The sequence below is a fragment of the Vulpes lagopus genome, chromosome 12 (genome assembly GCF_018345385.1).
Source record: "Vulpes lagopus strain Blue_001 chromosome 12, ASM1834538v1, whole genome shotgun sequence".
In the NCBI taxonomy this organism is placed as follows: domain Eukaryota; kingdom Metazoa; phylum Chordata; class Mammalia; order Carnivora; family Canidae; genus Vulpes; species Vulpes lagopus.
Genome location: NC_054835.1, coordinates 38788648 through 38816432, shown reverse-complemented (window position 1 = coordinate 38816432; position 27785 = coordinate 38788648). Strand labels below are relative to the sequence as shown.

Genomic DNA, 27785 nt, shown 5'->3' with positions numbered 1-27785 from the left:
AAATTTTATTTAAATTCAATTAATTAACATATAATGTGTTATTGGTTTCAGAGGTAGAGGTCAGTGATTCATCAGTCTTATATAATATCTGTTAGCCTGTTTTCTTTCTTAAATTCCACATGAGTGAGATCATATGATAATTGTCTTTCTCTGATTGATTATTTCACGTAACATCATATCCTCTATTTCCAACCATGTCGTTGCAAATGGCAAGATTTCTTTTTTTTTCTTGATGGCTGAGTCCAGCGTATACATATATACCACATCTTTATCCATTCATTTGTCGATGGACAGCTGGGCTCTGCTTTCTTGCTTATTTTAGTTAATATACCTGTAGCCCCTTCTAGACTGTTAGGTTACAAAATGTAGGCATCTTTTTATCATCAGCCCACTCCTCAGCACATAGTAAAACTAGTCATATTAATTGAATAAATTAATGAAGGTTTCTTGTGTATTTGGTCATTTTATTTTACTTCTTTGTTTGTTTGTTCAGCTTTAAGGGTAAAGAGTAAGGTAATAGTGACATTGAAACTACTTAATTTGGGGCACCTGGGTGGCTCAGTGGTTGAGCATCTGCCCTCAGGTTGTGATCGCAGAATTCTGGGATTGAATCCCACATCAGGCTTCCTCTTGGGGGCTGCCTCTCCCTTTGCCTATGTCTCTGTGTCTCTCATGAATAAATAAATAAAATTTAAAAAAAAAGAAAATGGTTAATTTTGCTAGTTAATTTGTCAGAGGTGCCGTTAAAGGTTTGGTAGAAGAGTTTGGGGTGTTGGCCAACTCCAACAATATGAATACTACCATCTTTTTTAATCCAATATTGGCTCTACTCGAGCAAAATAATATAGTGCCTTCTAACTTTTGGATTTGTTTAATATTTTTGCTACATTCTTTATTTCAGGGAAGCACTACACTTTCCACGATAAACCATTTCTTTATAACAAATGTTTTGGTTTTTAAAGTTGACAACATACTTCACTTAGAGTTCTCGTTCACAGCACTATCAGTTCACTTGCAGAGTAATATCTATTTGAAAGACTATTAATTTATCAGAATATTTGGCATATCAGAATAGTTTCCTGTACTAGTCATGTAGAGTCTGTGTATATGAAAAAAAATCATGCTCACAAGCCTTTTTATAGATGTGGAGTTACATCATAGTTGATATATCATAGATCCAGTCTTAAAACTGAAAGTTACTAATTTTTATATTTAACAATCATTTTTGCTATAATTTGCCTTTATCACTGTAATTATGAATTCACTCACTAATATTCATTAATAGTTGATTTTATGTTTGCATACATGTAGATAGTACCACAGATGTGCATCAGAGGCTAACTTGATTTAAATTTCATTTGACTTTTTTGAGTATCATTTACCAAGTGTTGGTGCATTGAGGATTATTCAATGTATAAATTCATACTCTGACCTCAAAATAAAACTTTTTTAACTCTTTGAAACTCTTTGAAATACTAACATTTTATAAATGTGACAAGTAAGATTGTGGTTCTGTACTCGTATTTTTTTCCCCATGCATGTTTTGCTCATGTAAAATTATTTAAGTAAGAACATCATTAACTCTTCTATTTCCTCTATTTAACTAAGTGCTCATAAAGGCTCAAGCTAAGGTGCTTGGAACATGCTTTTGCCACAGTGTAGTAATGAACTGCTCAGTAACAAGAACGTGCAGCATGGTACCTCATGATTATATATTATACATTTTTAGAGTACTTATTGTAAGGTTTGGTTACTTGTCTGATTTTTGTGTTTAGAATTAAAGAATGTGAAGATTTGTTAGATATTTTTAGTGATTCAGCTTTGAAACAAAGATTACTTACCATCTTCTTCCAAATTTCAGGGAATAAATTAAAAACTATTCTGAAGGGATGCCTGGATGGCTCAACAGTTGAGCGTTTGCCTTCAGCTCAGGTTGTGATCCCCAAGTCCTGGGATCAAGTCCCACATGGGGCTCCCTGCATGGAGCCTGCTTCTCCTCCCTCTGCCTGTGTCTCTGCCTCTCTGTGTGTCTCTGATGAATAAATTTTTTAAAAATCTTTAAAAAAATTATTCTGAAAAGGTGAAAAACACTTGCAAGTGGTAACAGTTTATATATATATATATATATATGCATTGTCATTTCTTTTCATATTGACAAATATGACAAAATACAGAAATAATGTATTTGTTTGAAGCTGATGTAAAGCTGTAAGTTTCATCTGTATCTATAGATTTTTAGTTTTTGTTTATTAAAACAGGCTTACTGTCCTCATTGTTGGACCTTTCATCAGTAATTATGTATTTGAACTTACTGTATTGTATACTACTAAGATACCTTTTTATCTGTTTTATGTATGGCAATCTATGTAAGATTTCATTTGAAAAATGAAGTGCTTCTTCAAAAAAATATTTTAAAACTATGGAATAGAAGAAGATGCATTTCTAACCAAGTTGTCTCTAGAAGCCAGTATTGTCTAAGATTCAGCAAGTTCTGTAGCAATTATGACTATTAGAAATTAATCCCTGTTCCCTTTGGCTCTACAACTTCCTTTTTTAAGACTAAGCTTCCTAACTTCATTTTGATACCATAGATGTTATGCTGTACCATTCAAACCTTGAGAAATAGCTGACCCATTGGCCTACAAGAAATATTTGTCTAAAGCAGTTGTGTGCCAGTGGATTTAAGGGGACAAGGTGAGAGAGATTATTCATAACTGGTATAAACCACTGATTCTTGACTTCTCTTGGTTTAAGAATCATTTCAGTAAGACAAAAGACTTTATGGACCATCCTGACACTTCTTGCGACTATAAAAACAAAATTCCCCCAGAATTAATCAGTAAAAGAATTAGGATGAGTCACCATTTTAACATTTATCATGCATTCTAGAAATAAGACTGTGAACTTGTTTGGTAAACAATACTTCAGTATAAGATAGGCCCTTGGTATTTATGAATGTAACCAGCTGTTTTGACTCTTTACAAGTGACCCTTAGGAATACAATAATACATGGAAATTTCTAAATGTTATGGTTCTTGTAAAGATTTAAATAGGATAATGTATATAGAAGTCCTACCTCAAATTTGAATTAGTAGCACTGAGAAACCAAAGCACACAAGTATATAGCTTTTATATTAGCCTAGCCAACGGCATCCATGCACACGTTAATAAAAGGAATTTGGAGGGATGCCTGGGATGACTCAGTGGTTGAATATGTGTCTTTGGCTCAGGGTGTGATCCAGGGGTCCAGGGTCGAGTTCCCACATCGAGATCCCTGCAGGGAGCCTGCTTCTCCTGCAGCCTATGTCTCTGCTTCTGTGTGTGTGTGTGTGAGAGAGAGATAGATAGATAAATAAATAAATAAATAAATAAATAAATAAATAAATAAATAAATAATCTCTTTTATTTTATTTATAAAATTGGAGATTCTCAAAGGACTCCACAGTTTTCCATTGCAAACATCGTGACTTAATATGGTCCTATTTGCTCCAAACTTAAGCAAACCTAGGGAATTTTTGCACATAATCTAATTTAGGGATGGAGACATACTCTCTATAATGGGACAAATAATGACTTAAAAAGTTGATAGTAAGAATGAATGTAATGCTTATGGATCTTGTGGTTAGAACTCTATACAATGACACTGATATTATATGAAGACTCCCTGAGGTAGTCCATGGTCCATCTCACAGTTCAACAAGAATTTTGTTGAGACACATACAAAAAGACAAAAATTTGTTTTTATTAACAGAATACCCTTTTATACAAAAATCTTATGTGGGGTAGATGCAAGTGTGATGTTCCAGTTGAGAGGAGGAAGAGAGCAACAGACTACTGCTAGGCTTGCCTAACTGTTGGCCCTTTCCTTCTGACACAGATTGGCACATGTGGCAGCCCTCTGGAACCCTGGAATTCCATAGAACACATTTTGAAAACTATAGATTCAGACTGTTACATGTTCTTTTCTATTGGTAACCCTGTATCTAGACTTACTTTCTTCAGTCCATTTTAAGAATTGCTGCCATAATGATCTTCCTAAAATATTATCAAGTTATTCCTCTACTGAAAAACCATTTTAAGAATTTCTTAGTAGGGCATTTAAGATAATCCGCAATGTAGCTTCAGTATACCTTTGCCAGTGATATCCTCTGTCCTCTAATGTTATTCTGATTGCTTAGTGTTCCCTGAACCTGCATTACTTTTCCTAACTTCCCATTTTCTAATGCTGTTCAAACCCAGCAAGTCCAAAAATGAATTCGTCTCTCCAACCCAAACCAACTTCTGACTTCCCGACAGTGTTAGTACTACAATCCCATTGAAATCTTTATTCATTTGCCATATTCTATTGCAAATGCCATCCCTTTTAGGAAGCCATTCTTCATTCCACGTTGGAATTTTTCTGTTATTCAGAAAATCAGTGGCATTTTATGTCCAATAACTGCCAGAACCCAACTCCATTTTATTTATAAACATGAAGTATTTTTGCATGGTTTCAATACAATCTAAATTGTCTAAGAATGCAACTACTGTGTAAATGAGGAAGCAATGATTCTTTGTTCTGTTCAGAGCTAAGCTCTTTTGGCATTATTGATGCAACCTGTATCGTTCTATATTTTTAGCTCTTGCATTCATGGTGATTCTACAAATACATCTGACTACTTTATTATTATGTTTTTTAGAATAATTGTGCTAGTATACTTATATATTGAGATACAAATTATTTTATTATCATTTTCACTTTTATATGACAGATGTGGCTTTATTAAAAGCTTGCAGGAGTGCCTGGGTGGCAGAGTTGGTTGAGCCTCCAACTCTTGGTGTTGGCTCAGGTCATGATCTCAGGATCCTGGGATCAAGCCCTGCATTGGGCTCTGTACTCAGGGCAGAGTCTGTTTGGTATTCTCTCTCTCTCTCGCCGCCTTTCCCCTTCCCACTCGTTCTCTCTCTCTCTCTCTCTCTCTCAAGTAAATAAATCAGTCTTTAAAAGAAGAAAAAAGCTTACATGTATGGATAGGCTATATTTAATTCTGATGATAAAAGAGGTATTATAACATATTTTTCTAAAAGGGGGATGCTTCTTTCCAGATCGTTAAATGTGAGTTGGGGTGGCCTGAGCTGGATGTCTTGCGCCAAGATGCTTCAAAGCCTTGTTTAAAAAGTTTGGGTCCTCATAAAGCCCTACTCTACTCAAGTTTACCAGGAGATTTGGGTATGAATGGAGTTGATGGGCTTCATCATTTATAAAATCAGGAGTGCTGCACCTGTTCATGGTCATCATTAACCAGCTTTACTTGGAGTACATATCAGATGGCACATGAGTCTGGCTGTAAATCTCAGAAGCTCTGTTAGATGGAGCATTGCTGTACACTTGCTAGACATGTTGTTTCCTTTGTGACATGAATAAATATAATGACAAGGTGCAAAAAAATAAAATAAGTAAAATAAAAAAATAAAAAGGGGACACTTGGCCTTGGTAAGGTTGAAAATGTCTCTGAGTTTACTGTACTACAAGAGAACAGCTACAGCTGAGTGAAGTAAGTCAGTCGGAGAAGGACAAACAGTGTATGTTCTCATTCATTTGGGGAATATAAATAATAGTGAAAGGGAATATAAAGGAAGGGAAAAGAAATGTTGGGAAATATCAGGAAGGGAGACAGAACATAAAGACTCCTAACTCTGGGAAACGAACTAGGGGTGGTAGAAGGGGAGGAGGGCAGGTGTTGGAGGGGAATGGGTGACGGGCACTGAGGCGGACACTTGACGGGATGAGCACTGGGTGTTTTTCTGTATGTTGGTAAATTGAACACCAATAAAAATTAATTAAAAAAAAAAAAGAGAACAGCTACAGCCTAAATAAGATAATGTGTATGAAAATCACTTTGCAAAGTACTAGACACAAAGTTGAGGCCCAGCAAATGTTTGTTTTAGTTCATAAATCATTTACAAGGATCCTTTAGACCCTTGCTAATTTAAAATTAGACCCTTTAGACCCTATACTAATTTAAAATTAGTCTGTGGACCAGCAGCATCAGCAACATCTGGCAAATGTTACAAATGCAGAATTTTGGGCCAGACATGCTGAATTAGAATCTGCATTCTAATGCAGATAGAATTATTACATTTAACCTTGTTAAAATAGAATAAAATATAAAAAAATATATAATAAATAAAATAATAAAATAACCTTGTTAACAAGGTTCCTAGGGAATTCTTGTGCACATTAAAGTCTTATAAGCATTGCCCACAGTTTGAAAAGTATCAGTGCAGCTTATCCTCACTCTCATAGCACATGTTAGATTAGTAGTGTTGGATCATCTTTATATGTGTATTTAGAATATATATAATTAAAATATTTTACTTATTTTTCATTTTACTTATTTATTTACTTATTTATTCATTTATTTTACTTTATTTGTTCTCTGCCTCACAGAGAGGGAGAGGCAGAGACATAGGCAGAGGGAAAAGCAGTCTCCATACAGGGAGCTCGATGTGGGACTCGATCCCAGGACTCCAGGATCACAACCCCAGCTGAAGGCAGGCACTCAACCGCTGAGCCACCCGGGCTTTCCTAGAATATATTTTTTATTTAGATACTGATTTTAAAAGATAGTTGAATAACAAAAAGCTTTATAATATTTATTTTTCAATTGTCTTGTTACATTTATAACACAACCTAACCCAAAAATCAGAAATCTTCATTATTCATTTAAAAAATATGTATTGATGCCTAGTATATGCCATGTATGCAAAGTATTGGCAATATAGTGGTAAACAAAATAGGCAATGCTTTTGCTGCCATTGAATTTACAGTCAGGTAAGAAATACTCCCTCACACCAAAAATAAATAAATAAATAAATAAATAAATAAATAAATAAATAAATAAAATAAACCAAGTAAGTAACAAATTAAAATTATGTAAGTGCTATGAAGGAAATAAAAAGAGTGCTAATTTGGAGATTAATGATCAGGGACATGGTTGGTGAACCTTTCCTCTAAACCTCTAAAAGGTTTGGTTAGAGATAGAAATTTGGTCATTTTCGGCACATAGATGATATTTAATGCCCTGAGAATGGATGGGATCACCTAAAGAGAGGAGGTAGCGTAAGAAGGGGTCTCAGGATTGAAACCTGAGAAACATCTAATTTAGGTGGTCAGCTAGAGGAGGAAGAGCCAGCAAAAGAGGAGCAGCCAGCAAGATAGGAAGAAAGCCCACAGACTGTGGTGTAATAGAATTCAAGAAATAGGACTGTTTCATGAAGAAGTAGGTGGTCAGTTGAATGTTGCTGAAAAATCATGTAAAGTGAGGAGAAAAATATGAGTAGGTTTTGGCAACATAAAACTTGCTATTGACCTTAACAAAAGTGGTTTCTGTGGAGTGGTGGGAATGGATACTAAATTGAAGTGGTTAAAGGAGGGATGGGAATAGAGGAAGTAGAAATGTGGATACAGATCATGTTCCCCAGAAGTTTAGCTAGGAGAGAAGCAGAGAAATACGTGGGGTTGTTGGTGGAGAGAAATATGGATCAAGAGATTTATTTTGTTTTTGTTTTCCAAAGGCAAAGACACTTACACTATCTGTAGCCTAACTTTATTTAAAAAAAAAAAAAAAAAAAACTGGGACACCTGGGTGGCTCAGCAGTTGAGCATCTGCCTTTGGCTCAGGGCCTGATCCCGAAGTCCCTGGATCGAGTCCCACAGAGGGCTCCCTGCATGGAGCCTGCTTCTTTCTCCTTCTGCCTATGTCTCTGCCTCTCTCTCTATCTCTCGTGAATAAATAAAATCTTAAAAAAAAACCCAAAACTAAAAAACCTCCAGGAACAAAATTGAAACATCTTGAAATCTCAATTCTCAGAGAAGTTCTCAGAGTATTAACTATCACTGAAAATATCTTCATATCTACTTGACATATGCCATGTAAATACATTTCTTCACTGTGAGAATTTTTAAGATATATACTGCCCATTTAGTAGATGATTGGTATAGATATAATCTGTACTCTTCTACAAAGAATCATGAGAAAACCTTGAAATGCACTTTTCTCAAAAGTGGGAAGATAGGGATATAATGGCGTTTCTAAGGTTTATGATTTTAGATATTTGAATATATTTGAGTATTCAACAGATTTTTTTGAAATTAAGGAATAACTTATGCAGTACACATATCTTAAGTTATATAGCTTGATTAATTTTTACCTTTATACACATCTTTCTGATCAAGATATGGAACATTTGCATCACCCCACAAGGTTCCCTCATGCACATTTATTTTATTTTATTTTTTTAAAAGGCTTTATTATTTATTCATGAGAGAGAGAGAGAGAGAGAGGCAGAGACACAGGCAGAGGGAGAATCAGGCTCCATGCAGGGAGCCCAATGTGGGAGTCGATCCTGGGACTCCTGGGACTCGGGGATCACGCCCTGAGCCAAAGGGAGATGCTCAACTGCTGAGCTACCCAGGCATCCCCCTCATGCGCATTTATAATTGGTATGCCCCCTTTGCCCTGAGTTAAACATTTTTCAGACTTCTATCATCATAGATCAGTTTCCCTGTTCTTGAGTTCTATATAAATGAAATCATACAATATGTACTTTTTTGGTGTCTGGCTTCTTTCCCTCAACATACTTTTGAGATTTACCCACATTGTTACATTTGTTAGTAGTTTATTTTTTTATTATTAAAAGATATGAATATCCCGCAATTTGTATACTCATTCTACTGTTGATGGACATTTGATTGTTTCCAGTGTTTGTATTATGAACATTCATATTCATGTCTTTTAGTAGACATACATTCATTCATTTCTCTTGGATATAGATGTAGGGCTAGCATTTCTCGGTCATAGGTTAAGTGTATATTTAGCTTTGATATATACTGCCAGATAGTTTCCAAAGTGGTTGGACTAGTTTACCACCCCACTAGCAATGTTGGAGAGTTCCAGTTGGCATCTTGTCAACACTTGTTACTGTCTTCGGTTTTTAAAATTTTAGCCATTCTGACGGGTGTGTGGATATTTCGTTGTGGTTTTAATTTGCATTTTCCTGATGAATAATGATGTTGAATACCTTTTCCTTTGTTTATTGACCATTTGGATATCCTCTTTCCTGAAGTTCTGTAAGTCTTCTTTACTTTTTTTTTAAGTTGGGTTGTTTGTATTTTTTCTTGTTGATTTTATAGACATTTAAAAAATATTTTAGAAATATGTACTTTGGGATGCCTGGGTGGCTCAGTGGTTGAGCATCTGCCTTTGGCTCAGGTTGTGATCTCGAGGTCCTGGGATCGAGTCTCACATCAGGCTCTCCACAGGGAGCTTGTCCCTCTGCCTATGCCTCTGCCTCTCTCTGTGGTGTCACTCATGAATAAATAAATAAAATCTTAAAAAAAAAAAAAAAAAGAAACATGTACTTTGTCAGATGTGTACTGCAAATTTTTTCTCCCAGTTTGTAAATTGCTTGTTTTCTTCATCTATTTGATAAATAAGATTCTTAACTTTAGTTAAGACAAATATATCAATTTTTTTCTTTTGGGATTAAGTGTCTTTTATGCCCTATTTAAGAAAACTTTGCCTACTCTAAAGCCATAAAAATAACCTCCTCCAGAAATTTAATTATTTTAACTTTCACATTTAAGTTTTTAAAAATTTAATTAATTTATTTGAGAGAGCGTGAGAGAGCGAGAGAGCATGAGGTGAGGGCGGGGGAGGGAGAAGCAGGTTCCCCATTGAACAGGGAGTGTGATGCAGGACTGTGGGGCTCCATCCTAGGACCCTGGGATCATGACCTGAACTGAAAGCAGATATTTAACAGACTGAGCCACCCAGGCACCGCCACATTTAGGTTTATTACCCACTTCAAAATAATGGTTCTGTTTTTGACCCCAGTTATTTTATAACAGAAACTAGATATTTTACATTTATAAAATGAAGATCTTAGTTGGAACATGTTGGATTCAGGCACTTAGCACATATTTTTGAAGTAGCAATAACATGAAATGCTCATTCTTCCTTTTCTCTCCACATGTTCATTTGGTGGCATGATATCCATGGTACAATAAAAATATTTATTTTGAGGGATCCCTGGGTGGCTCAGTGGTTGAGCGTCTGCCTTCGGCCCAGGGTATGGTCCTGGAGTCTCAGGATTGAGTCCCGCATCAGGTTCCTTGCATGGAGCCTGCTTCTCCCTCTGCCTGTGTCTCTGCCTCTCTCTCCCTCTCTCTCTCTCTGTGGGTCTTTCATGAATAAATAAATAAAATCTTTTTAAAAAAATTATTTTTCTACAATTTTAGAATAATTGATCTTTCAAAGAAAATAACACTAGATGTTGCATTTGTTGTTTTAGACCTGTGCCCAACAGTATATAATTTCCTCATTAGATATTTAATCTAGGGGGGAAAATAGGATATTTTATTTAGAAAGAATAAGGTAGGAAAAACTGGAGTGGTGATATGGGCTGTATTTGATCTGGCATCCCTAGAGAAGTAATATTAATATTTCTTAATCTTTACTTTAGTCCAAGGTAGAAAGGAAGGAAGTATTTCATGGTTAGAGGAATTACTCTCATTTTATATCTTCCTTTCCCCTCAATCATAGTCAACTGAAGTGTTTGAAATAATTGGATCTGAATCCTTTTTAGTTCTGACCTTCCTCTAAAATTTATAATCTATATAGAAGAGCACTTTAAAACATTAAATTATTTGAAACAAAGGTGTAATTCAAGGCATGAATCCTGCTTCTCTTCTTAATGTGTCTCTGATGTTGTACCCTTAAAACAATTACATGACTTTGTATTTTTTGTCTTTCTTTGTGTCATGAATTTTGTCTGTATAATCGGGAAAATAATATATGCCACTGTACCTGTTTATCTTGCAGAAATGCTATGAGATAATATGAAATGTCATTTGCATTACTGGACTAAGTGCTTGATGTCACATTTTTGGAGAGCCACAAGCAAATAAAACAGGTTCAGAAGAAAGCTCTCATCATGGCTATGAACTGAGTGGTAGCATCTGAATTAGAACTTATCCTACACGTTTCCAGAGAGCTGAACTAGGACCTGAAATCAAAACATTAAGAAATTTGAGTTCAGCTATTTTAAGGAGGAACTTTTTTAACCACTAGAGTTTTTCTGAAATGGAAAAGAATAACATTCTGTATTATTAGAAGTGCCTAAGCAGAGGCTGTGCAACCCAAGTTCGGGAATATTGGAGGAAATTCAGGGGAAAGAAAGATAAGATAGCTAAAATATCCACTCCAATTCTGATATTCTAATTTCATTGGTTATAGAGGTCATTTTTCATTATACATTATACCAAATGTTACACATTATGTTATTCTTGTGGTGATAAGATTCCAGGAATGATTATACATGGTAGTATTAAGAGAACTGGTGAAAGACCTTTCAGAAATAGTAGCTCACGCTTCTGCTTTCACATATATAGTAAGTACTGTTGCTGTTGGGATTGTTGAGCACATTTTTGTAGTCAGTGACTCAGTTTCCAAAGGTTTTAGTGAAAAAGTAAAAGTGAACAATTTAAGTAAGAGAAAATATTTTTTTAAAAAGAAGCATGAAAAAAAAATAAGAAGCATGGAGATAGGAGAGTCAGTTTACCATTATGAAGATAAAAAGGAGTGTCAACACTGAGAGACAGCTTTCTGGCAGCTGTCAGGCACCAATGACGCTGGCAGATGGCAAACTCACTCTAGGATTTTTTCTAAGATTTAACATTTTGCTCTCCTTTAGCACCTATACTTTCTACCAGGAAAACAGACAGAGGCTAGAAATCTGATTTCTGAAACTATGAACAGAATTTTGTTAGCTGGTATTTTTTAAATGAATGATAATTACTTAATGGTATTAAAATAAAGGCAAATTTATAATCACTTGAGTTAAAAATATGGTTGCAAATTTTCTGCTAATGTAAATATTTGGTTTTGTTCATAGATCATTTATTTTAGAGCTAAGAGGTTAAAACCTTCACCCATGAACTTAATGAACTCTCAACCAGACTGCTGCCATTTCCAAGTTTAAATTTTATTTGTAATCTACCCCCTTTCATTTAGCAGTGTATAAAATGCTAGAATTTCTGAGAAAAATATCAGTATCTTAATAAAAAACTCTAGTGAAATTGTTTTAAAAGGCATCTTTGTCAGTGAAAAGAGAATCTGAAGGAGTAAAAACAAATTTGAAATTGTCATCTCTCAGTAAGCATATAATGAAGGCTTGTTTTCAATACTGGTAGAAAACAATTTGAGATTGCTAGTAAAGCTTTGAAATTCTGGAGTACTTGGAAAGCCACAGAAGAAATAACCTTTAATTTTTCCAGTCCAATACATTGTCAGCTATCTCAGTAATAAATAGTTATACCTTTTATAAGATTTGTTACTTAAGATGTGTCAATAGAAAACACTAATGATTTACTTAAAACATATCAGGAGATGGCTATTTAGTTGTGGGAAGGGCAAGAAGACAAATGATAGGAAAAGAGTGTGTGCTAGGGTTTTCTGCTAGATTATAATTTTAGCTTTTTAAAAAGATTTTATTTATTTATTCATGAGAGACACCGAGAGGCAGAGACACAGACAGAGGGCAAAGCAGGCTCCATGCAGGGAGCCCGATGTGGGACTCGATCCCAGGTCTCCAGGATCACACCCTGGGCTGAATGTGGCGCTAAACCGCTGAGCCCCCCAGGCTGCCCATAACTTTAGCTTTTAATTTTTTTTTTATTTATTTATGATAGTCACAGAGAGAGAGAGAGGCAGAGACACAGGCAGAGGGAGAAGCAGGCGCCATGCACCGGGAGCCCGATGTGGGATTCGATCCCGGGTCTCCAGGATTGCGCCCTGGGCGAAAGGCAGGCACCAAACCGCTGCGCCACCCAGGGATCCCAACTTTAGCTTTTAAATGAAATAAGAAGAATAGTTTTATCTAATGATACCAAAAAATCCTAATGGTAATATGATGCTAAGTATATATTTGTACACATACATTAAGCATATTTTAAAGATATTGTATCTGGATGTTTGGCATCATGCAGTGTTTTGTTTTTGTTTTCTTACCCTCCAAAAGGTCACATTAATGTTTCAATTGGTATGAAAGGTGCTGTGTAGATACTATATCTTTGACTACTGCATTACTGGAAACCACAACTTTTTTTTGAAATTCCAATTGCTAGAATTTTGGAAATATTGGTAGAACATGGTTATTGTTGTTTCCTGGTATGATACCTTTAAAATTTTGCTTGATATTTAATTTTTATATGTAGTTTGATTTACGTCTTTTTTTCTGATCCAGAGTTTTAATGTTTGTTTTAAAGAAATAACTTTTCAGTGATATCCCAGCAACAGCAAGCTATCCTAAAATCTAGAGCAGTGCTGTTCAAAAAAAACATTCTGTAAAAAAAAAAAAAAAAAAAACATTCTGTGATGATAGAAATGTTCCTTATCGGGATTCCTGGGTGGCTCAGCGGTTTAGCGCCTGCCTCCCGCCCGGGGCTGTGATCCTGGATCCGGGAATCGAGTCCTACATCAGGCTCCCTGCATGGAGCCTGCTTCTCCCTCTGCCTGTGTCTCTGCTTCTCTCTCTATATCATAAATAAATAAATAAAAATAAATCTTTAAAAAAAAAAAAAAGAAATGTTCCTTATCTGTGTTGGCCAATTAGGTAACCACTAGCTACATGTTCTATTGCATACTTGAAATGTGGCAGATATGATTGAGAAACTAAATTTTTAATTTTAATTAATTTACATTTAAAGTTAAATTGCCATACATGGCTAGTGGCTACTATATTGGACAATACAGTATTAGTATTAGTAACAGATCTAGAGCAGGGCTTGGCAAACTTTTTATGTAAAGGACCAGACAGATAGTGACTGTTTTAGGCTTTGTAAATCATATAGTCTCTGTTACAACTGTTTGACTCTGCCACTGGAATATAGAAGCAGCTATAGACAACACATAAATGAAGAAGTTTGGCTGTATTCCAATAACACTTTATTTTTGGATACTGAAATTTGAATTTCATATATTTTCAAGTGACACAAAACAGTATTCTAATTTTTTTATGTATTAAAAAAATGTAAAAACCAGCAGAGAAGAGGAGGGAAAAAATGTAAAAACTATTCTTACTTCACATGACATACAGAAACAGGTGGTAAGTTACACTTTACAGAACCTTCATCTAGATCGATGTAAAAATTCATGTGTTCATTCAATAAGTATTTTTTGAGTGTCCATCATGAGTGAGCACTATTTTGGGATCTGAAGATACAGCAAAAGAGCAATAAAAAATACAGACAATGGGGTGTCTGGGTGGCTCAGTCAATTATGTGTCTTACTCTTGGTTTCAGCTAAGGTCCTTATCTCAGAATTTTAATATCAAGGCCCTCCTTGGGCTCTGTGCTGGGTGTGGAGCCTGCATGGGATTCTCTCTCTCCCTGTCTCTCTGCCCCCCCACCCCCAAAAATGTATGTGTATATATGTCAGGTAGTGACAATGAAGAGATTTTATGAAGAGAAATAAAGCAGGGTAAGAGAAAAGAAAGTGACAATGGAGGATGACATTTATTTTTTTTAATTTTTAGTTAAGTTTTTAATTTTAATTCCACTTGAGTTATCATATAGTATTATATTAGTTTCAGGTGTACAGTGTAGTGATTCAACAATTCTACACATTGCTCAGTGCTTATCACGATAAGAGTATTCTTTAATCCCCATCACTTGTTTCACCTACCCACAGAAGATGATGTTTTATATGGGGTAGTTAGGTAAAGTTTGTTTGGTAAGGTGACTTTTGAACACACGTCTGAATGAGAGAGGAAGTGAGCCACATGGTGATCTGGGGAAAGAGCATTCTGGTCAGAAGGAAAGGAAAATGCAAAGGTCTTGAGGCAAGTGTATGATTTACCTATTCAAGTAACAGAATGGATGTAGAAAATAGAGGAGATTTATACTTAAAATTAACCCACTTTGGAATTCTTCCATCATTAGCACTAGTTATGTATAAACATAAGTATAGGAAACTATTTCAAAAGCAATATAGGGACCCTTCATTCTTAGCTTTCTAGAGCATTCTTTTGGAAAATATTTAAAGCTATATTGTCTGCCAATATATTAAAAAGACCCCAGAAGACCCCATCAAATGGAACATTTTTGAGGTTTTTTTTTTTTTTACTGAAGTTAAAGAAATTACAAAATGATCCATTAAAAACTGAAAAGTTTTTACTGTACTTAGAAATATTTAACAGGTTTCTGGTCTCTCGGAAATTCCTTCACTCTCTATCCACTACTGGGTTTCATGTTTTTACGAGGACCTTTAAGTTTAGGTGGAAAAAATGTATTTCAATCTCTTCTGTCTTGTATTTTATATATATATTTTAGGAGCTCCTCCATGTAGCCTGATCATAGATGGTTTTAATGTCTCCTTTAAGTTCTGGACACTAAGGTATCAGAATCTCCTTTTTCTCTTAGAAACTGTGCTAAATTGTTTCTGGTGTTCTCTACAACACACAAAGGTTGCTTGAAAGAATATTGAGAGCTATTTAAATGCCATTGTCAGAGGGTTTATTTATTTATTTATTTTTTAAAGTTTTTTTTTAAATTTTTTTATTTATTTATGATAGTCACAGAGAGAGAGAGAGGCAGAGACACAGGCAGAGGGAGAAGCAGGCTCCATGCACCGGGAGCCTGATGTGGGATTCGATCCCGGGTCTCCAGGATCGCGCCCTGGGCCAAAGGCAGGCGCCAAACCGCTGCGCCACCCAGGGATCCCCTGTCAGAGGGTTTAAAAGGTTCAGGGGGCTGGGACCTTTTTCCTTTAGGTCACCAAATCAAAAGCCATCTTGCTTTGTAGTAACTAAAAGATATTTTCACATGAAGGTTGTTTATGTGAAACCTTTGAGCTAGTTTTCTTTTTTTCCTGTTAAGAATCCCTTTAGTGTGCAGTTAAAAGTTTCACATTTAGCTTTTTAAAAACACTATCAAACTTACAGAAAAGTTGCGATACAGTACAAATTTTTTTTTTTTCAGAAATTTTGAGACTAAGTTGCTAATATGATGCCTTATCACCCTTGAATACTTTAATGTGCTAAAGGGTATTTCTCCTAGATAACCACAAAACAATGTCCAAGTCAGGAAATAAATATTGATACATTACTACCATTTAATCCTCAGACTCCATCCAGATTTCTCAGTTGTTTCTACAGTGTTATCTACTGCAGGAGGAGTCAGCTCAGAATCACACATTGTGTTTAGTTGTCAAGTCTCTTTACTCTCCTTCAGTCTGGAACAGTTTCTAAAGTTCCTTAATCTCTCATGACTTGGACACTTCTGAGGATTACAAAGCCAGTTATTTTGTCAACTGTCCCTCAATTAGAATTCATTTTCTCATGGTTAGATTCATATTATGCTTATTTGGCAGCAATATCACAGAAGTGATGCTGTGTTCTTTTTATTATCAGATGACACATAATTTTCATTTGTCCCATTACTGATGATGATCACTTTGTTCAGTTACAGTCGTGTCTACCAAGTTCTTCACTATGTACTGCTCTTTTCATGTTTGTAATGATAAGTATTTTGAGAGAAGCACTTTGAAACTTTATAGATATTCCATTAATCATCTGACTTTCAGTTTATTTACTTATTAATGTCAATATAGACTCATGAATTTGTTTTTTTTTAATGGGTTATAATCCCATACTATCATTATTATTTTGATACTTCCCTGTCTCAGATTTGGCAGTGGAAACCTCTTCAAGATAATTTCTATATCCTTTAACATATACTCTTCATTCTGTGCACACTTTCTTGCTTCGTGAATGTTCCAGACCCATCTTGTACTTTTTCCTGCCCCAACTGTGGAATCAGCCATTTCTCCAAGGAGCCTGGTTTCTTTAAGTGGAAAATGATACGTAGAAGTTAATATCTGGGGGATCCCTGGGTGGCGCAGAGGTTTGGCGCCTGCCTTTGGCCCAGGGCATGATCCTGGAGACCTGGGATCAAATCCCACGTCGGGCTCCCGGTACATGGAGCCTGCTTCTCCCTCTGCCTGTGTCTCTGCCTCTCTCTTTCTCTCTGTGACTATAATAAATAAATAAATTTAAAAAAAAATAAAGACCATGTGTTTGTATATATGTTTAAAAAAAAAAGAAGAAGTTAATATCTGGATGCTAGAAGTTGTTGTAGTGTCACTGCTCCCAGGGACTCTCAGTGGACAGGGCTAGGGACTATATGTATGTATATCCATACATATCTATACATATATACATACACATATATACATATTTACATATGTATTTTATATCTGTTTATATAGAGTAGAAATCACATGTGCAAGCCAGTACCTTCATTTCCAATACAGTACCACAGGGTTTTTTGGAGTCTTTTTGTTTTGTTTTGTTTTGTTTTACATTTGTAACTCCCTTTTCTGACAGAAAAATCTGACTCTTATTCTTGTTATATTTACTTATTTGATGAATTCACCTTTATGTAATCAATCAGCCATTGCCACTACCATCCCTTCCTCAGCACAGAATGCTTTTCGTGCCTCATTTGGGTTCTGACATCCTGCACAATAGCTACTGTGCAATGTGGACACTCTTTACGCTTTCTCCGGCTCTGACACCTCCATGCAAGGCTGTCCCTAGTATATCGATGCCCTCTACCCCACTCAAGTTTTGACACTTTAGACTGGAGCATTCCTATGTATGGAAGCTTCCTCCACTGTCCCCATATGAGTGCCTTACTCACCCCATTTAGGCTCGGAAAACCCACACCAGACCACCTCTATGCATGGATGTCTTATTCACCATGCTCAGGCTCTCACTTATGCTAAGCTGTCTCTTATCTTGGATACCCTTTTTATCCCTCTTGGACTCCAGCATTCCAAGTTGGGCAGTTTTCCTGCCTGAATGCTCTCTTTAGCTGACTCAGGCTCTGATTTCCTATGTTGTCTGCCCTCCATATAGAATTCCTGCTTATCTCATTCATACTGCCTAGTCCATATGTCATACTCTTCAGGCTGGCTGGTCTCCAGCAGCCTGCCCTGGGTTGCCTCCCTTCCTTGTATAGATTTATTCTCACCTATCTTGGGTTTGACACCCTATGCCAGGGGGCCCCTTTGCTTATTTTAAAAACATGCTTTGCTGCCATCGTCTAATGGATAATACGTTAAAATTTTAAAATTAGAACAGAATATAAATGTAGTGACTCTATTTTACAAAACAGAAATTGAAACGTGACTAGATAATGGTATTGGATATTTGAAATTAGTACTGTTTTGAACAGTTTTGGGTATATGACCTTCATTATTTTTTTTAACTTACCAAATTTGAGTTTTTTTTAAAGAGTCTATTTATTCATGATAGACATAGAGCGAGAGAGAGAGAGAGGGGCAGAGACACTGGCAGAGGGAGAAGCCCGACATGGGACTTGATCCCTGGGACCTCCATGCCAGAATCACGACACGGGACTGGATCCCGGGACTCCAGGATCACACCCTGGTCCAAAGGCAGGTGCTGAACCGCTGAGCCACCGAGGGATCCCCTGATCTTCATTAAAATAAAGAACAAATAAGGGGATCCCTGGGTGGCTCAGCGGTTTAGCGCCTGCCTTTGGCCCAGGGCATGATCCTGGAGTCCCTGGATCGACTCCCTGGATCGACTCCCTGGATTGAGTCCCTGGATCGAGTCCCCGGATCGAGTCCCCACGTCGGGCTCCCGGCATGGAGCCTGCTTCTCCCTCCTCCCTGTGTCTCTGTCTCTCTGTCTCTCTCTATGTCTATCATAAATAAATAAATAAATCTTAAAAAAAAAAGAACAAAGAAGATTTTCTGGCAATAGAGGGGTACCTCCTATTGAACCAGCCTTCGAACCGATAACAATGATAGATTCTGGACAAAATATGAAAAAAATCTATTACCTGAAAGCATTGGAAAATGTAAAAACCAACTTGTTTTTATATTTGTTTTAACCCACGGGTAGGCACCAATTTTGGCCTCAAGGTGACCAAAACTTGGGTAGATAATCCACAGTTACACTGGCTTAAAAAGCCAAAGTATCTGCAGCAGGCTGGGAAGTAAAGAGGGAAATCTTGGTATGATTTATATCATAAATTCCCTGGCTGTTCCAGATCTCTAGCTGATCCTTGAACCACACATATATGGGTCATGCTCTGAGCAGCCTATCTGAGACTAAAATATTGAACAGAGATTTATGCCTCTTCAAGAGACCAACTTGTCCCAATTTCCCTGGAACTAGAAAAGTTCTCTGATCTGGAAAAACCCTCAGTTTCAGTCATGCTGGGACATTTGGTTACCCTAGTTGCTGCTCACTACAGTGATACAGAATTCAAGTTTGAGTCTAGGCAAGTTAACTGCATGCTTTAAAAAGGAACAAAATTTCTATACTCTTCAGAGGAACATAACAGAATCCAGAATTTCTGTAATATATCATTTATAATGTCCAAGGTACACTCCAAAATTATTAAGTCATTTGAAGAAGCAGGAAAATGTGATCCATACTCAAGATAAAAGAGAATCAATGGTGGCTAACCCCAGGATGACATAGATATTGGAATCAGAAGGGAAAATATGCTTGTAATGAATTAACAAATAGAAAATCTTGACAGAAAAACTATGACAAAAGAACAAAATGGAAATTCTAGAACTAAAAGTTATAATATCTGAAATAGAAAACTCACTGGATAAACTTAACAAATTAAGATGACAGAAGAAGGTGAATGCACTTGAAGATATATCAGTGAAACTATTCAATCTAACAACACAGGAAAAAGAAACATTGGGACAGGGGGAGAACAGAGCCTGGGAATTGTGGGAAAATATTAAAAAGTCTAACATATGTGCAGTTGAAGTTCTAGAAGGAAAGGAGCAAGAAGATGGAGGAGAAAAAGTATTTGAAGAAATAATGGCTGAAAATTTCAAGTTTAGTGAAAAATATAAATTTACAGAAGTTCAGCAATCCCAAGTGGGATAAGTTCAAATAAAATCACACCTAGATATATCATAGTCAAACTACTGAAAACCAAAGATAAAGAGAAAATCTTGAAAGCATGCAGAGAAAAAGAATACATTATGTGTGGGAAAACAATAATACAAATATCACCGATTTCTTATCAGAAACAATAGAGCCTTGAAGGTAGTAGAATGCTATCTTTAAAGTGCTGGAAGAAAAAAAAAAAATAAAAAATAAAGTGCTGGAAGAAAACTGTCAACCCAGAATTCTGTATCAGGTAAAAATATCCTTTAAAATTAAAGGCAGGGTGTTATGCTGTATGTTGGCATATCGAACTCCAATAAAAAAATATATACCAAAAAAATAAAATAATAAATAAATAAATAAATAAATAAATAAATAAATAATAAAATTGAAGGCAAAATTAAAATCTTTCAAAAGGGACAGGATGGTTGCCTGGGTGGCTCAGTTGGTTGAGTGTCCAACTCTTCATTTCAGCTCAGATCATGATCTCAAGGTTCTAAGACTGAGCTCTGCTTTGGGCTCCACACTCAGTATGGAGTCTGCTTGCCCCTCTCCCTCCACCTTAACCCCCTCCCCCCACTCACTCACTGTCTCTCTCTCTCTTTTTTTTTTTAAGATTTATTTATTTATTTATTTATTTATTTATTTATGATAGTCACACACAGAGAGAGAGAGGCAGAGACACAGGCAGAGGGAGAAGCAGGCTCCATGCACTGGGAGCCCGACGTGGGATCTGATCCCTGGTCTCCAGGATCGCGCCCTGGGCCAAAGGCAGGCGCCAAACCGCTGCGCCACCCAGGGATCCCTGTCTCTCTCTCTCTCACTCTCAAATAAATAAATAAAAATCTTTAAAATTGAAGGCATAAAGATATTTACAAATAACGAAAACTAGGAAAAATTATCACTCACATAGTTGCATTACTCGAAATGCTAATGGAGGGATGCCTGGGTGGCTCAGCAGTTGAGCATCTGCCTTTGGCTCAGGGCGTGATCCCAGAGTCCCTGGGCCACATCGTACTCTCTGCATGGAGCCTGCTTCTCCTCCCGCTTCCTATGTCTCTGCCTTTCTCTGTGTGTGTCTCATGAGTAAATAAATAAAATCTTTTTAAAAAATGCTAATGGAAGCGCTTTTGGCTGAAGAGACATGATACAAAATGAAAAGTTAAGAAATGTTAAGTACAAAGTACTAATGTTTTCCTCTTAATCTCTAAAATACAATGACTGTGTAGATAATTCCTTTTATCCTCCTAAAAAAGGGAGGATAGAGGTAAAGAACAGCCCAGCTCTGAAGAGGAAATCTGCTAAAGTTCCCAAAATGGTATCCTTATTAAATTTAGAATGCTCCAAATCTGAAAAAAATTTACTCTAAGTAGCTAATATTTATAATCCTTTTCTTTTCAGATATAAAACCAAATGTGGAACTGAAAAGCAGTCAGGAAGAGTCTATGCCCACAGGTAACATCAAGTCTTTCCTCCCTAGAAATATACCTTTACTGAAATAACCAAAGGAAGAATAATATTCTGATCACAGTAAAAATGCAATAGAAATGTGTTAGAAAAAAAATGTGGTCTTTCTGATATAAAAACAACTTGTCCATTTCAATTATATAAATTCTTCGGCATCATAGGGCCAAATCACACCCCACCTAATTTTGATCACTGTGGTTTTCTCCCTTAAAAAATTGTTTTTAACTTACTGGTTTAAATGAAGACAGTTCTTGTTGAACAATGTAGTAGCTTATGTTTTATCAACTTGTGCTTTTCACTGTAGATAGTGGTCAACAAATTTTTGTGTGTGAAGGGCAAGATAAGTAAACTTTTAGACTTTGTGGGCCATATATGGTCTCTGTTGTATATTCCTTTTTAAACAATCCTTTGAAAATGTAAAAACCACTCCTACTACCTGGGCCCATACAGAAACAAGCCATGGCTAGTTTTGGCTCTCAGGCCATGGTTTGCAGATTCCTGCTCTAGAATAAACTATAAACATTTCAAATTTCTTAGAAATAACTTCTGTGTTTTCTGGATTAACTCCCTTTGGATCAAAATTTATGCTATATTACAAAATTTATCACTTAAATACCTTTTTGTTATTGTTGATTATAACCTTATATTTTAATTGAACCTGTACATCATGTTAGTTGTTTAGGTGTGCACTTTATTTTAGTCATTTTGAGCTTGAGAAAAGTGAGCTACTATTTAGAATAGTGTCTTAGAGTTCATAGAGTATATGTTACAATATGTAGAAATGAGAAATTTAACCTGTTTATAAATCAAAACATGAGTCCACAATAACCATGTTTTTAGCACCTTTTCATCATGGATTTTGTGAAATATGTTTCCATTTTATTCCTGCATTCCAGCAAAAGTCCTGCTCCATGTGTTCAGTCATGGATGCAGCTGGAAGGAATGCCACTGCAGAGTTTCTAGTCACTTCTCCTACTTTACCTAGCTTAAATGTCATAGGATTCAATATCTTTGACTATTTTTTGTATGTAGTAGCTACTCAGTAATATTTTATTAAACATTAGGAAGGACAGGGATCGGGATCCCTGGGTGGCGCAGCGGTTTAGCGCCTGCCTTTGGCCCAGGGCGCGATCCTGGAGACCCGGGATCGAATCCCACATCAGGCTCCCGGTGCATGGAGCCTGTTTGTGTCTCTGCCTCTCTCTCTCTCTCTCTCTCTGTGACTATCATAATTAAATAAAAATTAAAAAAAAAAAAAAAAGGAAGGACAGGGATCCCTGGGTGGCGCAGCGGTTTGGCGCCTGCCTTTGGCCCAGGGCGCGATCCTGGAGGCCCGGTTGGGCTCGCGGTGCATGGAGCCTGCTTCTCCCTCCGCCTGTGTCTCTGCCTCTCTCTCTCTCTCTCTCTGTGAGTATCATAAATAAATAAAAAAATTTAAAAAAAAAACATTAGGAAGGACATAACCAGTTTGATATAAAGTAAGTAAGTTTTTAGTTGATTTCTTTTGTTAACATCTTTTTAAGCTACATGCTTGTACATGAAATAATACCTGCTACATTGTTCCTTTTCTTCTAACATCTAATATTATCAGTATTTATATAATATACAAATATACAAAATTATATTTCTTTTAGACTTAATTTTTTAGCAACTTTGCTGTTTATTTAAGCATGCTTTTATTATATCTGCTCTCTTTCACAAATGAATTCCTGCTCCTGTAATACTTTGTCTGAGTCTACATTATAGACCTGTAATGTCTTGCATTCAGACTTATCTACATCTGCAAATTATAAGCTCCTTGAGGACAGGGATTATGACTTACTCATATCTGTAGCCTTGTTAGCATTTAGTAAATGTCCAAAGAAATAAAGGAACTCGAGGGCCAATATGTCTTCCACAGAATCACATTTATAATGTGAACAGAAAAGGAAAATAGGATTTCATATACAGTTGCTTATGGGTTTTCTCTCAGGAAAACATATTTCCTTAATTGGGTTATGCCGGTATTTTTTATCTCAGTATTTCTCATCACTACATAAATGCTTCTTGGTCATAAATAGCAATAGTGGGAAGCCTGGGTGGCTCAGTGGTTGAGCACCTGCCTTTGGCCCAGAACATGATCCTGGAGTCCCGGGATCGAGTCCTGCATCAGGCTCCCTTTGTGGAGCCTGCTTCTCCCTCTGCCTCTCTCTCTCTCTCTCTCTGTCTCTCATGAATAAATAAAGTCTTTAAATGAATAAATAAACAAACAAACAAATAAATAAATAGCGATAGCATCCTACTGAATGTTGTGAGACATACCAAAGGAGAGAGAATTCCTGTCAGGAAGGAACATGAATGCATTTTAACTCTGGTGTACCCTGGGCATATTTCTGAATCTCAGGAGTTTTCACATGTATTCCACTTGGAGTATGTATGAAAGGGGCACTATCATGAAGAGATTATGCTGAAATGGAAGTCTACTTAATACATGTTTATAAAAATCCTTTAAAACTGGCCTGTATGATTAAAATTCTTTTTATCTCCTAGAATGTCCAGTGATTTTGAATGACTACGACTTAACCAAACCACATGAAACAGAAAATGTGGACAGTGCAGAAGGCCCAACCAATGAAGATGAAGATCTAGGAGGTAAGCCACTGCGACTGACTAAAAATGGTTATAGATATGGTTGAAGCTTAATATATGGAAGAAATCAGGAACTCTTCAAGAAAAACTTGCATTTGTGGGTCGATTTGGGAATAATTAAGTTTTGTTCATTTTACAAACAATATTTAAAAATTTGCTGAAGGATATCAGCACACTTTGAGAATTTAAGGTGTTTATTCAGTGTTTAAGGTATACCACTTCATTTTTAAAATGTTTATTTGACTCTTTTTCATTATAAAAATAATAACTGTTAATTATGGAGTATTTCCCCACCAACAACCAATTCTCCAATTCTTCAGACAGTAAGTGGGCATCCAACAATTCAATTCAATTCTCATACTAACTCCTGGAGTTAGCACAGAACCCACAGGTTAAGGGCTCAGTCCCACAAGACTGCCTTCACTTTAGATATCAGTTGAGGGGGCACCTGGGTGGCTCAGTGGTTGAGCCTTCAGCTCAGGGAGTGATCCCAGAGTCCTGAGATTGAGTCCCACATCAGGCTCCCCTCAGGGAGCCTGCCTCTCCCTCTGCCTATGTCTCTGCCTCTCTCTGTGTGTCTCTCATGAATCAATGAATAAAATCTTTAGACACCAGTTGAAACTACCAGGTCTCCATGTCACCTGCACTTTTGTCCAGCTTGGCTACAATGCAGGGTTTTTCACAACCCCTCCCCTCAGTTTTGACAAGTTGCTAGAATGACTCCCAGAATCTAGGAAAGCACTTTACTTTACTATTAATAGTTTATTACAAAGGATAGAGCTCAAGAACAGTCACATGGAAGAGATGCATAGGGCAGGGTATAGGGTGGGAGGGCATGGAGCTTCCATGCCCTCTTTGGGCACACCACCCTGCCATCATCTTGATGTGTTCACCACCCCAGAAACTCTGAATCTCATTATCCAAGAGTTTTTATAGAGATCAATCTTTAGTCACCACCCCCACCACCCCCACCCCCGCCCCTATCACTTTGTCTTTCTGGTGACCATTCCATCCTGAGGTTACCTAGGGGCCTTACCCTAAGTCACCTCATTAGCATAAATTTAGCCATGATTGAAAGGAGCTTGTTATAAATAACAAAAGATACTCCTATCACTCAGGAAATTCAAGAGTTTTGGGAATTCTTGTGCCAGGAACCTGGGACAAGGACCAAATATATTTTTGTACTTTACCATAGGCCACCCACTGATCTTTGATCATGAATCTCTTATAGCACAAGAATTATAAAAGTCAAGATACTGGTGGGGCACTTGCGTGTCTCAGTTGATTAAGCATCTGACTCTTGATTTCGGCTCAGGTCATGATATCAGGGTAATGAGATCGAGCCCAATCCCTCATCGAGCTCCGTGTCTGGCTCCATGCTCAATGAGGAGTTTTCTTGAGATTCTGTCTCCCTCTCCTTCAACACCACCCCCCACCCACTCACAGGCTTTAAATAAATAAATAAAATATTTTTTTTAAAAAGTCAAGATACTGGCACATTACTACAGTCACAGTCAGTCATTAATAATTATTCCAGTCCATCATCATATCATATGAAAATGTTTCCCAGGGTGAGGCCATTCAAGCTTGCAGGTTTTGATTTTGTCAGGTTCCAAAAGCAGGAGTGGTCTCAGCAATATATGGCTTCAGCTTTTCAGCATCTAGTATAATTGAGCTGAGAAGCAATATTTATTATTCTCTTGCTCTGAGCCTTTCTTGAGATTTTAATATAATACTGAATTTCCTTCATTATATAACCCATTGATTCATTACTTTACCCTCAGCTACCATTCCTTCTTTTCATTTCTACCTGAACCTTTGCACTTTTGGAAGGAACATTAGGTTAAACTACTGTGCTGGTCTAGAGGATGGATGGCTCAGTGGTTGAGTGTCTGTCTTTGGCTCAGGTCGTGATCCCGGGGTCCTGGGATTGAGTCCCACTTCGGGCTCTCCACAGGAAGCCTGCTTCTGCGTATGTCTCTGCCTCTCTCTCTCTGTGTCTCTCATGAATAAATAAATAAAATCTTTAAAAACAAACAAACTAGGCAGCCTGGGTGGCTCAGCGGTTTAGCGCCACCTTCAGCCCAGGGCATGATCCTGGAGACCTGGGATCAAGTCCCACGTCGGGCTCCCTGCATGGAGTCTGCCTATGTCTCTGCCTCTCTCTGCCTCTCTCTGTGTCTCTTATGAATAAATAAATAAAATCTTTAAAAACGAACAAACTACTATGCTGGTCTAGATTGCAAGCAACAATACTAGTCGAGCAAGTGCCTCCCCATCAATCCACTCCTGATCCTATAGGGTAGAGTTACTTAGGTACAGAACCAGCAGGCTCTTTTTGCCACTAACAATAGAGCTTCATTCACTGTTAACTCCAGTTGGGGAAATGGAGTGAAGGCACAACCTGCCCTATCAAACCTTTAAAAATTCTGACATAAAGGTTTAAAACTATAGTTACTGGGCAGCCTGGGTGGCTCAGCAGTTTAGGGCCACCTTCAGCCCAGGGCGTGATCCTGGAGACCCAGAATAGAGTCCTGTGTTGGGCTCCCTGCATGGAGCCTGCTTCTCCCTCAGCCTGTGTCTCTGCCTCTCTCTCTCTTTGTGTGTGTGTCTCACGAATAAATAAATAAAATCTTAAAAAAAAAAAAAACGTAAAACTATGATTACATTTCTTGTCTAGCTAGGGATCATGTCTGTTTCCAGCACTTGTTGAAGCCCTAGTCCCATGACTACTGCATCAAGTAGGAAAGAGAAAGTTGAAGTGATAAAGAAAAAAGAAAAGTTGAGGGAAAGAAAAAAAAAAGTATTGTCATCAAACTAGTGTCTTCTCTTGGGAAGAATTATAGTCATACCAATATTTTCCTCGTACAGAAAAAGTTAATAGCGTCCTCCCCCATTCTTCTTCCCCAGATCCACCAGAAAAACAGGAATCTGTTTTTCAATGAGGACACTCCCTTATCCCTGCTCATGCTGAGTGTGAACACACATTCTTAAATATACGTATAACAGCCCTTCCTGCCTACAAGTTCCCCTCTTTTAAACAACCAGCGTTAAGTTGCCTATTCCAAATCTCTATGAAACTGTTCTTCTGAGGACAATATCTCTCTGCCCATTTGACTTTATGGGCTGTAATGTTTCTTCTTGTCCTGAAGAAATTGGTGCAGTATCTTCCAAACTTGTTTGTTTTTGTTGTTGTTGTGTTTTGGGGGTTTTGTTTTGTTTGTTTTTTGTTTTGTTTTGCTTTGTTTTGTTTTGGCTCTCTTACCATTTGCATTTACCACCAAGTAAGCAATGCACAGTCCAGAGTCAATGTCTATTCTGTCGAAACACATTTGTAGCACCCCTCACCCAGCTACTGGCACCGGTTCAATATAATTTACTTACCAGCTATGTGTGGGGCTGTCCCTCTGAGGAATTTTCCCCATAGCCATAGGTAGCCTCTGTCTCTCTTGCTGGCAAATAGAACAGTTCTTGTTGGCATTTTGAGCCTCAGAGGGTGCAAAAGAAGTATGTCCAGATTCAGTCCTCTGTATTGCTGTGGTCCCCACATATCTACTCCTTCCATGGACCCAGGTGGCCACTTCAAGTAAGTACACTGCGATCTCCACTTGTTTCCAGTCACCTTCCAAACCTGGAAGGGAATTCTGTTGGGCATTGACATACTTATTTTATGTACCCCTCAAATTCCTATAGTGGGGGCA

At 37.1% G+C, this 27785-nt stretch overlaps 1 protein-coding gene across 1 annotated transcript in view; it reads left to right on the top strand.

Annotated features, from left to right (window-relative positions):
- The window catches only part of IKZF3 (IKAROS family zinc finger 3), a 91905-nt gene that overhangs the window by 5479 nt on the left and 58641 nt on the right, over nt 1-27785 (top strand). Inside the window, exons 2-3 of the mRNA XM_041723715.1 lie at nt 21391-21444; nt 23986-24087. Coding sequence (XP_041579649.1) covers nt 21391-21444; nt 23986-24087 — 156 coding nt within the window. The remainder of the gene's footprint in view (nt 1-21390; nt 21445-23985; nt 24088-27785) is intronic.